Source organism: Penicillium psychrosexuale (assembly GCF_028828465.1).
Source record: "Penicillium psychrosexuale strain IBT 29551 chromosome Unknown utg000004l, whole genome shotgun sequence".
Classification (NCBI taxonomy): domain Eukaryota; kingdom Fungi; phylum Ascomycota; class Eurotiomycetes; order Eurotiales; family Aspergillaceae; genus Penicillium; species Penicillium psychrosexuale.
In genome coordinates, this window is record NW_026643189.1 from 1,897,550 (window position 1) to 1,913,777 (window position 16,228).

The window sequence follows — 16,228 nt, forward strand, 5'->3', positions numbered from 1 at the left end:
GCTCTTTCACATTTGGATACGTTTATTCAAGTTTTGTTCAAGTTTCTAAATCACAATTCCTAGTTTTGGTGGTGGCAACGCTCTATATATCTACACTAGAGACATGTAGACATCCTAACCACTTGGGTATTTCCCTAAATGCATTATACAGAGTATCTTTTATTCTACAATATCTAACTAAAATACAGATTAAATATGAACCTTGGGAGCCTCTTTCAATTGATTGATAAGCAGGACTCCACCCCCCACATTTCACGTTATACATAAGCTTGCGCCATTTCCGTCTCCAGGATTGCACTGTCGACACAGCAAATATATACAACTATGTCTCTCGCTAAGAATATCCTTCTATTCGGCGCAACGGGCAACATTGGCTCCTTCATCCTGGACGCCATCTTGCCCGAGCGCTCCCAATTCGGCCGCGTCGCCATCTTCACTTCCCCGCACACTGCCGAAACCAAAGCCTCACGACTGAACAAGCTGAAAGAGCAAGGCGTAGAAGTGATTGTGGGTAATGTCGAAGATGAGAATGCCGTGAAAGCAGCATACGAAGGTAGCAAATCCTCTCTTCGTACCCTTACTTATCAAACCGCCCAAACCACCAAACCTAAGACTAACTACTAAGTCAAACAGGAATCGACACCGTGATTTCAGCCCTAGGCCGCAATGCTTTGGGTCAACAGATCTCTCTCATCAGACTCGCAGCCGCCAGCCCCACTGTGAAATGGTTCCTGCCCTCCGAATACGGCACGGATATCAAGTACGGGCCAGCTTCGGCGAACGAGAAGCCGCACCAGCAGAAGCTGAAAGTGCGCGCTTACCTCGAGGATAAGATCTCGCGTGATGACCTCGCCTATTCGTATGTAGTTACCGGGCCGTTCGCGGAGATGTATCTTAATCTCGTGCCTGGGTTGGAGGCGGCTGGTGGGTGGGATGTTAAAGGTCGAAGGGCAGTTCTATTGGGCGAGAAGGGGAAGGGCGAGGTTAGTTTGACGACGATGAAAGAGTAAGATTTCTTTCCCTTTACTATTTTGGTGTTTGTTTCGTTGGGATGGATGGAATATTGGCTAACTATTCCGCTAGCGTTGGAACTCTCGTCCTGAACACTCTGCTTCATGCTACGGCTGAGACACGGAACGCTGCCTTGTGCGTTAATTCGTTTACTACGAGCCCTGACCAGATTCAGGCGGAATTCGAACGCCAGCTTGATGGTCAGTCGTGGGATGTGTCTCGCACCTCGCTGGCAAAGTTGCGCGAGGCGGAGGCTGCAGCGTGGGAGGCTGGGAATCCGGCGGCTACTCTGTTGACTTTGCGTCGGATCTGGGGTGAAGGCGGAACACTGTACGCGAAGCGGGCTAACGGATTGATAGGGGAGCCGAAGGTGATGAGCCTGAAGGATGTGGTTGCGAATGAGATCCAGAGGGTATCGAAGTTGTAAATAGCTTGTCTTCATTTTTTCATTTTTTACATTATCTTACTTTTTACATACTAGTTAGCCACACAACAAAGGCGACATTTGATCTACATAGACATGGCGCACACTGTGGAATCCAACGTCTAAAGCTCATGGCATTCGTACGTAGGAACTAAGAATAAAAGAAACGTGTCGGGGGTTCAGGTAACTTCAGATTTCACATGACCGAGGGGAATGATTTGGAAAAGGATAAAAAAGGGAAAAAAGCTCTGCCGGATATAAAACAAAAGGATCTGAGCTTTATTGGAAGAACTTGCGCACTCTTTCCTGGCTAGCCGGGTCCACAGAAGCCAGAATCTGGTCTGCATTTGCGCCGGTTACTTGCACCAGCTGCTTGGCGGATGTGGCCACCCGGGTAGCGGTCTGGCCCTGCAGGGTAGCGGCCTCGAGTGCCTGAACGATGAAACCGAAGACACGGTCAGCCTTGGCAAAGACGGCCGGGTTGTGCCTGGTAGTAAGATATTAGCATGAGTATGAGGGGTGTTCATCAAGAATACTTACTGGTCAATCAACTGTGCAATGAAGGAATAGGCATAAGGAGCAGCCTCCTCGTCGTAGGTAATGGGCAAAGTCTCGATCCAGTTGGCCACGACATCCTGAGGAGCCTGAACCTTGGATGGGTTGTAGTGCAGGATCTTGGCAATACTGGCAGATGCATTCTCGGTCGCGAACACATTCTCCTCTGTGCGGGATTGCGCATGCTGTGTAACCTGGAACAAGCTGGGGAGGCTGGCTGCCACGAATTCGCTCCAGGCGGCACCACCCTTCTGTGCGGCCACACCTACTCCGTACGCCGCTGCCTGACGGTTAGCGGCATTCTCATCCCGCAAACCGGAAGCCAAAGGCTGCATGATATGATCCTTGTATGCCCATGACTCTTCACCACAGAACTCGAGCACGTCATCCATGATGCAAAGAGCCCACTGCCGTTGAGTCGGGTCCTGGCTTGTGATAAAAGCGTCGTAGAATGGAATCAATTGTTGCCAGGTCGGCAGGAACGTGTTGCCCTGGTTCTTAAAGATGGTGTGGAACGCCTTGTTCATATCGCTCAATAGGTTTTGATCGTCCTCCACGGCGTACTCAAAGTCCAGGTTTTCCTCGTCACCATCTTCAAGCTCAGCCTGCTCCTCCAAACGTTGCTTCACGCGCATCTGGTAGTCCTCAAGGGTCGACTTCGCCGATTCAATGAACGCCTGCAAGTGCTGGGGGGTGAGGGAGTTTCTGCCAACTACCTCTACTGACTCGTAGAAGCACTGGTACATCTCAGCCAGCGTGTCAACCGTCGGCTCAGCGCTCAGAACCTCGATGATCTTCTCGGCAACCTTGTTCCACATTTCGGCAAAGCCCGGCGACTGGCCACCGTGTGCCTTCTTGTAAGAGTTCAGGAGCTGGGGGATCAGCTTGGCAGCGGACACTCGAACGGGGTCATGGAAGAAAAAGGCAAGACCAGGGACTGCAATCTTCTCCATGGTTTCCAGGACGTAGGGCTCGAAGTTCTCCTCGAGAATTTGGGCATAGATCGTGATCAATTCGATAGCGGTATTCTTGTCTTCAAGAGCACTGGTCTTGATACCAATAATCTTGCCTTTGAGTGGCACTAGCTCCCAGCCATCATCCTGCTCAACCTGTTCGATCTGTTCCTCATCATCCAGCAGCTGAATATCGGCCTTGGCAGCAGCCACGGTGAGAAGAGGCGGCATAACGCCGGGGAGATAAGGTACGAAGTCTCGGCCTAAGACGCGGCACATGCGGCCCCAACAGTGAAGGAGGTACTGTGACTGTGGGTCGTCAGCGTCGACAATGTTTTGCTGAATGTGGCCGAGAATCTGCACAAGGTTCAGGGCATCTTGACCCATCTTCTCCTTACCAACGGCCAGTGCGATCAGAGTAGCACACTCCATGGCCTTGGCACGAAGAAGGCGGTACTCCTTACCCTGTTCCTCCTTGAGAACATTGAGCAAAAGAGGCATCAAAGTGGTATAATACTGGTCGAAGGCGGCCTCGGCGGAATCAGCAATAGTGGCAATAGTGGACAGCGCCTGCTCCTGCAGATAACGCTTAGGGCTGCGCAAGAGATCCAGGAGATGGCTGAGAAGGTTTCCGAGGTATGGCTCCAAGGTGCTGCGCTCCGCCTCCTCGCAGAAATTGACAAGAGCAGCGGCAGCGTGGGACTGCACACGCGGCTCGGTAGAGGCAAGAACGGGAATGATGTGAGTGAGGACAATCTCGTGATACTTCTCCTGCATGGTACCGGCAAAGTCGGTACTCATCTGACCAAGAGCATTGCAGCCTGCATACCGGACTCGGGGGTGAGGGTCTTGGAGGGCAGGAACAACAAGTGCTAGGACTTGGTCGAGTTCACCGACCATCAGGTCGCGACAACCTTCAGAGATGGCGGAGATGGCCATCAAAGCAGCATGGCGGTCGCGCCAGTTGGTAGACGACATCATGCGAGGAATCCAAGAGAATGCGGGCTGGAGGATGGCCTGTCCACCCAATTTGTTGGCGAGACGATCCATGCACTGCTCACCGGCGATGTGGTTGAGATCGTTCTCTTCAGGCTCAAGCTGTTACTAGTCAATGGCATGTCAATTATAACGACAGAAATGCCAACACTTACATCTTCAGACGCGTTCCATTCCTCCGCATCGTCGTCATCCGCACCGACATCAGTCATCAGACTCAGACATTGTGTGACCATTTCCTGTGCGAATTCCGGCTCCTTCCTGCACATATTTGGGGCGTAATCGGCAAAGGTGGCCATCAATTCGAGTGCGTTCTGGCGCACCTGGTCACTGAGCTCCTTGTCGCCAATGACACTAATGCTGAACTTAACTAAGTTGTTGAACATGACCTTGAACATCTTTGGGCAGATTTCAGCCAATTCGATCAAGGCTTGGAGTGCCGAAGACAGTTCCTCGCTCTCAGAGGACTCCTTGAGAGGAGGAAGGATGTTGAGAAGGTCTGGCATGAGGCCGAAGAATTTGGGCTGGGACTTTCTGGAGATTGATCGGAACAACGAAGCGAAGGCTTCCATAGCGGAAATTCGCACCTGATGAAATGGTCAAAATTGAGTTCGAAGGGCATATCCAGATGTCGACATACGGAAATATTATCGTCCTTGAAACCCTTGGTAAAAACCGCCACAACAGCGTCTTCGTGCTGCTGCTCAATGATACCGGGGGTGGTCGTGAACACACGGTATGCGGTTTCCCGCAGGCCCGAGTCAGGGCTTTGGCTTGCCTGGAAGAGAACACCGAGGAGTTCGGGCCACTGTTCGTCTACAATCACAGGTAAAATCGTCAGAACCAAGAGTCCTCATTTTGTCAAGGGTTGTTCGAATCGCATACCATTATCGGTGTATTGCCTCGCCACCTCAGCGAGTGTGTCTCCAATCTTCTTGCGTACATCGGTGACGGTCTCACTGGTCAGACAGATCACCAATTTCTCGCGGATGGCGATTCGCTGCTCGTTGGGTAGGCTCGAGAAAATCTCCCTGCTGTCATTTGTGGCGGGATCCTTCCGGGTTTTTGTCGCGATTCTTCGGAAAAGCACAGCGGCGAAAGCACGCATCTGTCATTAAGGGTCTCCCATTAGTTATTAATCCCAAATCATATTGAAGTTCGGCTGCTGGTCTGGTCGTCGATCGTTTGCAACACCACTCCTTCGAAGCAGCCACACCCCTGTAGTCCAGTGCAACTTACTATTGTGTCCTCTGCACCCCCAAGCTGTTCCGCCAATCCCATCAAGAGGACATCTGGTCGGTTCAGAACCCAGTCATTGTTAAGCTGGTCTTCCGCCTGGGATCTGACGACATTGTCGGGCGTGCTCAAGCCGCGGAGCAGCTGAGAAAGCGCGGTGTGGACTTCGGGAGGTAGGAGGGACATGTTGGGCGTGTCTGTTCCCAAGTTCCAGACGATCCAAGCAACCCAGTTCTTTCAACCCTCGTAGAAGTAATTTGGTGGGGATAGAGGGGTGGAACGAAGGGGAGGAGTTTTGTTTTTGGTGGGGCGGGGAGAGAGGGAAAAAAGAAGAATTTCTGATGGATAGGTCCTTGGAAGTGAAGAAGAACGGTAGTGCCAGTCGAATAACACAACAAGAGGGAAGGAGATTCGACTGAGGATGTCGAGGTCTTAGAACCGGGTGCTTCTCGACAAAGATTGCAAATTAACTGCACGAAAATCCAAGGACAACCTACAAAAGTCCATAATCGTATCTGGAGCTAAGCCAAATGCGGTAATTTAAGGCCACAAGGCCAACGAAGATCGAACAGACACAACTATGAAGACCTCAAACAACTTACTTATTTGTACATACAAATCGTTATTTCAAAGTCGATCTCGAACAATTATTTGCATTGAAGGCTAAACTACCTGGGTAACGCCGCAACTGCTCATACGAACAGCGGTATCTGAACGCGACACGGAATATCGATATTAGAAAACAAAACGGGTATGCAACACTCCGGACAGGAAAAGAATCTACTACGCTATCTCAGGTTGCTTGATATCCAAGGTGATGGAGAGAAAGAGGAGTTTTTGAAGAAAGAGGGTTTCGGGAATGCCAAGTATTTTTACCGGTGACCGGGGCGGCTGAGAATGAACACACCCACAATAACCGCAGCCAATGTGACAATAGCACCGGGCAGCAGCAAGTCGTTGGGGACACCGGCAATATATTGCTCCTCTGGCGCGTGCAAGGGCACGACTTGTGGCTGGGGTAGGGCCTTGCTCACTGGGGAGTCTTGTGATGTAGGTTCCTCAGCAGAGCTTTGCTCTTCCATAGGAGTCACAATCTTGACATGATGAGGTTCAAACACAGTGTTAGGTGCCTGGGCGGGGTCGTGGACGAATAAATTGACCTTGTCGCGGTGAGTGCGGCGGGCCAGATCGATGGCATCCGTCATATCCTGGTCCGTGGTGATGGAGACGGTATCGCCTTCGTTGTCCATATAGCTGAGGGCATATCCAGTGTGGCTCAGCCGACCCTCCTCAACAGTAGCCTCGCCACCAACATCCTCGACTTCCTTGCCAAGTTTCGCCGTGACTTGCAACACAAGGTCGGTAATGCCGCTGGTGGTAAGGACGTTCACACGGTGCACTCGACCACCAGGGGCCTTGAACTTGAAGGGGAATGGTGTAGGAGCGGCTGGTTCTATTGGGTAGTGCTGAGAAACAGCGGAATGATCATCACCGTGGTGCGATGCTGAGTCGTTGGGAAGAAGACTGTTGTCGTAGCCTGAGCGAGTGAGGTCGGGACTGATAACGGAGCGGTGTGGGGTATTCAGTTGCTGGCTGTGGCCGCCAGAGACCATAGAGTCTGACTCGTGATCCATTGATAACCAAAATTTGTTCCACGCGGGGCCCTCGTCATCTTGGGTTGACATGGTGTTGATCTGAACACATTAGTCAAAATTTTTGCATGTCAGATCTGTAACTTTCAAACATACCTGTTCAAGAGTGGCATATGTAAGCTTCAACACATCCACCATGCCAACAATTTCACCACCCTCGTTCATCACGGGCAGGTTGAGATAGTGGCCATCTGTTGTAGAGTTAGCATGCTTCGGTTTGAACCGCTGACTGAAATGACTGACCATGCATCTTGCGAAGTGCGGCTTGGATGCTCATATCCGACGGGGCGAAATCAGGGTGAGGAGTCATGACACGGACAACACTGCAAGTGGAGGGATCAAGACCAGGAGCAATAACGCGAAGAACGATATCCTTGCTAGTGAAGATACCAGTGATCGAGCCTTGGTCCTGGACTAGCAGAGCAGTAGTGTGGTTTTCCTTCATCAGAGCCGCAGCGTCCTTGACGGTGGTGCGGACCGAGACAGTGACCGGCGGCAAGCCATCCAAGACCGTCTCAAGAGTCGGACCGGACATCTTGCATCGCAATGCCTCCACATATTGGATAACCTGCTGGGGCTGACTGGAGCCAAGCTCTGTCTGCACACCTTCCAGCGCATCGTACAGCTTGCGAGACGAACTGTATGCGCGCTCCAATTTTTCCATAGCATCGTAGAAGCACTTGGTAATATCCAAAACACCAGAGATATCCTGATTCTCATCCATGACTGGCAAATGTCTGAATCCCTTCCGCACCATAAGATCGAGGGCGTCGGTAGCGCTGGTGTCCGTTCTCGCGCACAGCGGGTTCTTGGTCATGATCTCAGCGACAGAGACGTCTCGCGCCTTCAGGCCCATTCCGACGACTCGGAACGCCAGATCCTTGGCAGTGAAAATACCCGAGATGCGCTCATTATCGTCGGTGACCAACACACAGTCCTCTCTCTTCGCGGCCATAAGCTGGGCGGCCTCTGCGATACTCATGGTGGGCTTGATCTGGAGGGCCTGGCTGGGCTTCAGGGCGAGTACCGTACCAGGAGGCGCTTTGCGGGAGCTCCTCGATTTTGCCGGAGTATTCCTTTTTTTGCTGAGGTCGGCCTCCATTTTGCGGCGGATGGCCTTGTGTCGAGATTAGCTAAAAGCCGAGGCTCAAATTGACCATCAGGAGATCACTCCCGCTAGCTGCCATAACGTACCTCATCACGTTTTGACTGGTTCTGTCGCTGTCTGCTACTTGCGGCGCTCATTGTGCCAGTGCCAGTGCTAGTGGGAGTCCCGACGTCGCTAGTGGCTGTTGTGCTTATAACAGAGGATTCTGGCCTGGGGGGTCGGGGGATGTGGGAAGCGCTAGGATCGCTCGCGAAATCGGGCAGCCTTCCTCTCCCGATCGTCTGATTGGGTTTCCCCCGAAAAGTACCTGTGGCCGACATAATAATGCCGAAAGGGGAAAGTCTCAGTAAAAAATAGAGAGAAAGGAGATGACACAAACAGAACAAGGATGTCAAGTTGTGAGACTGGTATGGGAGAAAATGCAAGGAGAATTCCTAGGAAGGAGAAGAAAAATGGGCAGTTCAATAGTCGATCCCAAACAGGGGTGTTCCTTCGTCAGTCGGGGTTGGAGGAACCATAAACACGGAGTGACACGGTACGATCCGGACGCTAGTCTGAATTAGGCGAAAATACTGCTCGTGACCTTTTACACATGATCCATGCGACCCACGTGATCCCGATATATTATCGCCTGAGATTTGAGGCACCAGCCCCGTGACCCATCTCGCTTAAGGGCTTAGGGCTACCCGCACAACGGAATCCAATCCATCCCGAAAGAGACTTTGTGTGAGCGAGCTTCGACAACCCACTCCCGACAAGTCAACTGTGCGCTATCTACCCCCCCCTTTTCATCCACAGACCAATACCTAACCATCCACAGAACAAACCGTCAAAATGGTCAAGAAGAGGGCGAACAAGTAAGACCAACAATCCCCCATCTCGGCGAAACAGTATCCCATTCGACATCTCCGCAATGACGCCGACGGAAGCGCACACGACATACATCTCTAAATACATCGAAAATCGCGACCTACGCACATTGCCGGACAAGAAGAATGGGAGACTGGATCTCGATTGATTCGCAACCTAAGGGGCACGGTAACTAATTGATTTGATAGCGGCCGCAACAAGAATGGCCGCGGCCACGTTAAGCCTGTGCGTTGCTCCAACTGCGCTCGCTGCACCCCCAAGGACAAGGCCATCAAGCGCTTCACCATCCGCAATATGGTCGAGTCTGCTGCCATTCGTACGTGACAACTCTCCCGATATCTCGAATATACGACAAGATCTCAAGATCTATGGCTACAAACCATTCGAGGACTGTCAGATGAAGCAGTGCAACTAACTGTTCTCGCTTTACACAGGTGATATCTCCGAGGCTTCCGTCTTCGCCGAGTACGCTGTCCCCAAGATGTACTTGAAGCTCCAGTACTGTGTGTCCTGCGCCATTCACGGCAAGATTGTCCGGTACGTTTCCACCGATTGCCCTCCCTCGATACCTAGTCGCATTCCACGTACTAATTACTCGTTAACAGTGTTCGCTCCCGCGAAGGCCGCCGCAACCGTGCTCCCCCTCCCCGTATTCGCTTCAACAAGGACGGCAAGAAGCTCCAGCCCCCTACTGCCGCCAAGGCTTTGTAAGGAGATGAATGTCGCACGACGAACAAAATAAAATGGAACTAGTTTGAAATGAATTCTTTTATTTTGTCTTCACTCTTCGCATTGGTGTTCTTCTCAACCGGATCGCAGGGGTGATGCTCGGTCCCAAAACTGCCGGCCATGCTTCTACACTGAGGATGAAAAAGACGGCACCAATTGTGCGACGAAGGCAAATTGGATGTCTCTTTAGCATTGTGACGTTTATGAGCCCGTTGACGACGGCTTGTTATGACTGGGAGGAAGGATGGTTCAAGTCCAAGGGAGGACTCAGAAAATATCAAAAATTCCTACAAATCATGATCGCGTGACGTAGACGTCAATTATCCTGAGTAGCTATGTAGTATTGCTGGGTATCTGCCAAGTACAAAAATTTATGGGTACAGGTACCCCTTCTCAAAATAGTTTCCATACATATCAACCGTTCCGGTCCGCACCTTCGGCATTGGGCCCCGCACGACCTTCACCTCTCCCTTCCAATGGCCTTCGACATAATGTGAGAGAGCAATATGGGGTGATGATGGCATGAGTAGGCTATTCATGCCGGAAGCACCCGTGCCAACCGTGTTTCGCCGCCTTCTCTCACGACGAACCACCTGCTCATACTCGGCCTTTTTGCGGCGACGAAAGGTCGCAAGCTCTGCTACAAGGTCAATCATCGGGACCTGGCACTGTTGCTTTCTATCTCTAGTAGCTCCTGGTGGACCAGGGGTCTTAGCACTTTGTGGATGGTGACGCCCGAGTCGAGAAGAATCAGGTGATTGCAACGAAGAAGAATCGGGTGAAGGTAACGAGGCATTCTCCGATGGCATAAGCGAGACCTTTTCGTTCAGCACAGCCATGGGAAAGTATTTGCCAGTGTCATTTTCGGGGACTCCACACTCTTCTTCACCGAAGAAGCTGAAATCATTGGCGGCTGCAGACCAAAGATTCTCCGAGTCGCGGTCACCAGTGCTTGAATGCCCTGTGGCATTATATTGGTTCCCAGGTTTCCATGATGTCAGCTTGGAGGTATCAACAGGTGTAATTTCAAGAACTAGACGCCGCAAGCCAAAGAGAGATCGCGAGCGCCGCTGCTCGGCTTGCATACGTGCTTGCCCTGGTGGGAGGGAGTAGTCTGATCCTGCTTGTAGAGTTGCTAGTAATGCTTCGTTTGAGCAGGCAGTAATGAACCGAGTGAGCGCAGAAAGTATTGAAGAGTTAGGCGTCACATGTGATGGTACATCTGTCAGCACCAAAGATTCCATGTGAGGAATATGTGATGGGTGTAGGTAAGGGAACCAGCTTTCTCTTCCTCCTTGAAGTGGGATTGATTGGTTACGTGGTCGCTTTGCCAACAATTGCTGTACTGTTCGTGCGAGAGAATCGTTCGGCGAGATTGGGGAGCTGCATTGCATGGTTGCCTGGAGAGAGAAGTCTGCCGCAAGCTTGTCGCAGTCTGAAGCCATTGAAATGGATGGCAAGGTGCTTCCCTCGGCCTGGTCTGTATCCCATGTATCTGTCCTAGCACTAAAGACCGTACCTCCGTTGGCGCTACTGTGTATAGGGATTGGCTGTACGACCTCCGGAGCAAAAGCTGATCCACGCCTAACCGATGGGCCAGGCTCGTCCTCATAGGATTTCAATGCCTGGGATGCTTTCAACCTTTTTGTCATTGAAGATGAGCTAATTGAGTCGGTCGTTGATGTATCCGCAAGTTCAAAGACAGGTCTTGTCTCTTCGGGCAACTCATAAACCTGCTGGGAGGTATCCAGCTCGAATTGTTCGACTTCGCGGGGGCTATCTTGTGCTGAAAGCTCTGGAAGAAACTTATCATTGGATGAAGCGTCTTTAGTTTGTGATTGGCCTGTGAGAACAGCATGATGCGCTCGGAAATATATCAAATTGTCCCCTGCAATCTTACCCAAAATTGGGACTAGCTTTTCAGCTCCCGAATATTTCTCCTTCCGATAATGATGTGTGTGATGTGCCTTATCCGGGGGTTTTATGGTCCCGAAATCGAGAGCATATAGCCGGGACGAGAGTAAAAGACTCGCCACAGCTTCCAGAGATATTTGATTGCCAGTAATATAAAGATGTGTGATTCCCGTATGCGGCAAGTCTTCAACCCATGGATGAAATAAAACAGGCTGAGCGAGTAGCTTCGCAAACTGGTCATCCAAGTCTGGCCGCTTGAAGAAATCCGAGCCAGACTCATTGATTGCAAAGTGCGAGAAGGGATCTGGGGAAGTCGTGGCCTGCCTTGGACTTTCTTGCCTTTCTCTTCCATCTGGCGGGAGGAAGGATGACTGTAGCAGGAATCGAATTGCCATGTCAGTGAGCATGTTGTCTCTCAAATCCAAACAACGGACTCGTTGTCCAATCGCATTGGCTAGAAATTCGGCGTCATTGTCTTTCAGCCCGATACCACGCAATTTGAGTATCCGGAGAAACGGCATTTCAGCTAGCGTAGACAGTACATTGCGGTCTCGTGCTGGGGTGGTGTACGAAAGATCCAGGTAGGTCAATGCTGGAAACAAGAGGAGAGTATTTGCGAGGCTTGCGGAAGTGGTATTCGGCTCACGTTCAGCCAACAATAACCTTATATTATACTGGTTGGACCTCTCATGGGGTTTCAATGCTGTCATGGCATGGTGGTCAAAGAAAGGTAACTTCGAGACCATCAGACACTGAAGACATGGCAAACATTCGAGAATGTCCCTCAACCAGCCCGGTCGCGGACCACCATATATCTCTGAGAGAGCGGGTGGAAGATGAAGGGTATGGGTTAACGCTCGTACCTCTAGCCGGGCATATTTGAGTGTTCTTCGGAATCGCGTGAGAGCCACTGTATGATCCGATCAGGTATTGCTTTTGAGCAATCGCTGTTGTTCCTAAGGTTACTTACCATAGACTGCATCATTATCTGTACCAAAGTGAGATGCAGGATTACCCCAGAGGAAGGGCATAAATAGACCATGCCATCTGTGGCAGACTAAAGATGCAGCGCATAGGTCGCTGGAAGGGATATAGCGAGCAATAATTGTCCAAGCATCTCTGTCTGTTGCTGATTCGTAAGAAGGAGGAATGATATCCATCGCTGTATTATTTTCTCTTTCTTTCGATCAAAGGCATTGTGGGTTATACGAAAGATGGTGGAATGCGAGAGGGAGTTTGGCCCCATGAGTACCTATAGTTGATTTCCTCTGCCACTTCTTGGCTTTCCCTTTCTGTTTTAGTGCTTAGGCCTTGCCGCTTTTCGCTCACCGAGTAAAACTGAGCACGCCCCTGAATATTAAATAATCAACGGGCTCGCTCACTGAGCGGGCTTACAGCTGATCGAATGTTGAAATGGGACCGCTAATTTAGCGTGAAGGAAAATATATTAATCCGTGTTAATCCGCTTTTCGACCATCTGCTCAGAGCGGTCTTGGCGAATGTCGAGATCTCTCTTTACGCTAGGATGTCTTCAGAGCTTATAATAGACGTTCATAAAGACCCCGTAATCTTTATTTACAGTATTATCTTTATGGGATAATTAGTCATTAGGTCAGAAGCTGTTATGCTAGATTAAAAAGAATCCTGATATTCGCTGATGTCTGACGTTCGCTGAGCTCTCGGAACTCGGATTAATACATATTCCTCTGTGCCAAGAGGCGCTAAAAATTGGCCGTCCCATCTCAACATTCGCTCAGCTGACGGCCGTCACTGAGCATCACCTGATCGTTACATAAGCTGGATGACTCCTAAGTCAGCAGCTCACCTCAATAAAATGCACCACGCTAGCCCCATCAGACAACCAAAAGGCCGTATTCGACCCGCTGCCCCTCGACATTCCAGCTTCATACTGCAGAATTTTTTACTAAAAGGGAGTATGACAGTATTTGACAAAACACCGTTGCTAGTAGTAAAACTGAATACAGATGCGCCTCCTAGGCACTCAGGTATGAACAGTTTGGTCGCCGTAAAGACGAAGTTGAAGTAACTATTTTATCCTTGCTTGCTAGAACAGGAACGCTTTTGTTAAATCAATTTACCCTTGAACTGGTTTCAAAGGAAAATTCTCATTTGATTTCTCAGTGACGATTTCACGGGCTTCTCAATACTGCCTAATGCCCGGTGGAGATAAGTAAGATTCTAGGTCATGATGAGGAACAATTGTAGATGTGTCTTAGGATGATGATGAAATTCGGGGTGTGGTATCAGTGGTCATGTAGGGAGAGTGCAATACATAGATGTTGAACAAAAGAGAGGCTGTTTTGTATGGTACGAGCAGTAGGATACTGGACCAAAGGGTAAAATGAGTGTAATTGTGAAAAGGAGGGTTCTCCTCCGAGATCTAACTAACTAGTTAACTAACTAACTAACTAACGTAATTCACATACGAGCCGCCACCACATACGACCCGCCACCCCATCCAAAAACGCGTCCATGAATTAGCACCTAGTTAATTCAACCACCCACCATGCCACCAAAACGCTCTCAATCCTCTAAAGATTCAATAGAGAAAGAGGGTAGGATCTTATTAGCTATCCAGGCTTTTAAGAATCAAGAATTTTCCAATATTTCTACTACCGCCCGCACTTTTAACGTACCGCGTTCAACCCTTCGGGACCGCCTCAGTGGTATATAACAACGCGCGACTTCTCGCGCTAACTTGACTAAATTGACTGCAATTGAAGAGGAATCTCTTCGAAAATAGATAATCTCTATGGATTCTTATGGATCGGCCCCCCGGCCCTCTATGGTACGAGAAATAGCGGATCTTCTTCTTAAATAATATAGAACCACCCCGGTTATTTCAGTTAGCTAAAATTAGGTTATATATTTTGTTAAACAGTACCCTACCCTTATATCCCGATTCTCAAGACGTTATAATTACGAGCGCGCGAAATATGAAGACCTAAGGATTATTAGAGAGTGGTTTAATCTAGTTCAAAAAACCATTCTTTAGTATAGAATCGATCCGGACGATATTTATAACTTTGATAAGACAGGTTTTACTATAGGATTAACTATAACGGTAAAGGTTATAACTAGAAGTAAATACTATAGTCGGAGATCACTTTTATAACCTAGAAATCGCGAGTAGGTAACTATGATTAAATATATAAATACGGTAGGGTAGGCACTTCCTCTATATATGATTTTTAAAGGCAAAGTCTTTATTAAATCTTGGTTTAACGGCCTTCTAGATAATTAGCGTTTTAAAATTAGTCTAAATAGTTAGACTTCTAATAAAATTAGACTTCGCTGGCTTTAGAAACTCTTTATACCATCGACTTTATTATATATAGTAGGAAGGTATCAACTTTTAATACTTAACAGCTATAGAAGCCATTTAATACTAAAATTCAATGAAATTTGCAAGTAAAACGATATTATACCAATTTATATACCACCGTATTCCTCTTACCTTTTATAACCACTTAATATCAGCTGTTTTATAGTCTCAAAACGTATATATAGTTAGTTGGTTAAAACGAAAATACAGCGCAGGATTAACTATATTAATAAACTCGACTTTCTTAAAGTATACCCTACTGTATAAATTAAAGCTTTTAAATTAGAAACGATTAAAAATAGCTTCTTAGCAGCCGGTTTAGTACCCTTTTTACCCAATCGGGTACTTTTGAAGCTAAATATCTAGCTTCGAATACCTATCCCCCCTCTAAGCCGGGGTAGTGACTTAAGCCGGAATTTTATACCAAAAACCCCTGCTACCGGGAAAGATCTATATCAATAGGCTTCGTCAATTAATACTTTACTTTATATACAATCTCGAAGCCTAACAAGTCCTTCTAAACGTACATTAAACCAACTTATTAAAGGCTGCCAAGTTACAATACATAACGCTATTCTACTAGCGAAAGAAAATAAGGAGTTACGGGATGAAAATGAGAAGAAAAAGCAAAAACGGACCCGATCTAGAAGGCAGATACCCGCCGAAGAAGGCCTCTCTGTTTAAGAAGCATCTGCATTAATTATACAGCAATAAGAAGCAATTGAAGTACCTCCCCCCGGCCCCGGCATGCCTAGAGAATCGACTATTCAACCACGTACGCGCCCCCCCCGGGGGTGTGGAATATGCAGATTGCCAGGGCATAGAAGAGAAACATGTCCAGATAGACCACTTAGTTAGTTGATTTAATTTAATGGCGTTATGGTTGAGATAAATGTATTTAAAAACTAGATTATTGAATGGGGTGGCGGGTCGTATGTGGTGGCGGCTCGTATGTGAATTACGTTAGTTAATATCTTGGTGTATGTTTACATAATCGCGACAAGTGGCTGCTGACTACTAATACACTACCAGATGTAAGGAACGTACGGAAGTGCGTTATTTCTGGTCGACAATAGATTTTTTAAAGTGTCAAAAAAATGTCATGTGTTTTGGGCCAGATACTCTACGCTAATGGTAGTTTTTTAATGTTAGTACAGAGCAGATTGCCTCATTTCATGGAGGGGATTAAACACTTTATCTAATGCGACACGTTCAAAACAACACTCCGAGCCAAAGATGATGATCACTAGCAGCCGCCTAGCTAACCTACAAGAAGATAGTCACAATCCGCGTATCCACAGTTCAAGATATGGCAGACTACTCTGAACTTCTGTGTGCGACTATTGTAGCCATGATGGTTTACTCCGTAAAGAGTCCCTTTCACACGCCGCATTGACGCACTGGGCAAGGCTGCCAAACAAAAACTCCCTTCCC

At 48.6% G+C, this 16,228-nt stretch overlaps 5 protein-coding genes across 5 annotated transcripts; 2 read left to right on the top strand and 3 right to left on the bottom strand.

Moving 5' to 3' along the window:
• Positions 1 to 324: 324 nt before the first annotated feature.
• Positions 325 to 1,438, top strand: N7518_006539 (uncharacterized protein; the record flags this gene model as incomplete). The annotated part of the gene is made up of 3 exons (XM_057187466.1): positions 325 to 553; positions 634 to 1,006; positions 1,084 to 1,438. 3 exons carry the CDS (start codon positions 325 to 327, stop codon positions 1,436 to 1,438), a joined length of 957 nt encoding a protein of 318 aa, XP_057039169.1.
• Positions 1,439 to 1,714: 276 nt separating this feature from the next.
• On the bottom strand, positions 1,715 to 5,361 carry N7518_006540 (nuclear import receptor PSE1; the record flags this gene model as incomplete). Its single annotated transcript, XM_057187467.1, has 6 exons — positions 1,715 to 1,922; positions 1,976 to 4,041; positions 4,095 to 4,526; positions 4,580 to 4,755; positions 4,825 to 5,047; positions 5,179 to 5,361. The coding sequence occupies 6 exons, from the start codon at positions 5,359 to 5,361 to the stop codon at positions 1,715 to 1,717; spliced, it is 3,288 nt and encodes a 1,095-aa protein (XP_057039170.1).
• A 686-nt stretch (positions 5,362 to 6,047) lies between these two features.
• N7518_006541 (CBS and PB1 domain protein) lies at positions 6,048 to 8,255 on the bottom strand (the record flags this gene model as incomplete). The annotated part of the gene is made up of 4 exons (XM_057187468.1): positions 6,048 to 6,869; positions 6,924 to 7,018; positions 7,071 to 7,944; positions 8,022 to 8,255. 4 exons carry the CDS (start codon positions 8,253 to 8,255, stop codon positions 6,048 to 6,050), a joined length of 2,025 nt encoding a protein of 674 aa, XP_057039171.1.
• A 514-nt stretch (positions 8,256 to 8,769) lies between these two features.
• N7518_006542 (40S ribosomal protein eS26) lies at positions 8,770 to 9,516 on the top strand (the record flags this gene model as incomplete). Its single annotated transcript, XM_057187469.1, has 4 exons — positions 8,770 to 8,792; positions 8,994 to 9,121; positions 9,240 to 9,342; positions 9,411 to 9,516. The coding sequence occupies 4 exons, from the start codon at positions 8,770 to 8,772 to the stop codon at positions 9,514 to 9,516; spliced, it is 360 nt and encodes a 119-aa protein (XP_057039172.1).
• Positions 9,517 to 9,905: 389 nt separating this feature from the next.
• Positions 9,906 to 12,608, bottom strand: N7518_006543 (uncharacterized protein; the record flags this gene model as incomplete). The annotated part of the gene is made up of 2 exons (XM_057187470.1): positions 9,906 to 12,358; positions 12,419 to 12,608. The coding sequence occupies 2 exons, from the start codon at positions 12,606 to 12,608 to the stop codon at positions 9,906 to 9,908; spliced, it is 2,643 nt and encodes an 880-aa protein (XP_057039173.1).
• Positions 12,609 to 16,228: the final 3,620 nt, after the last annotated feature.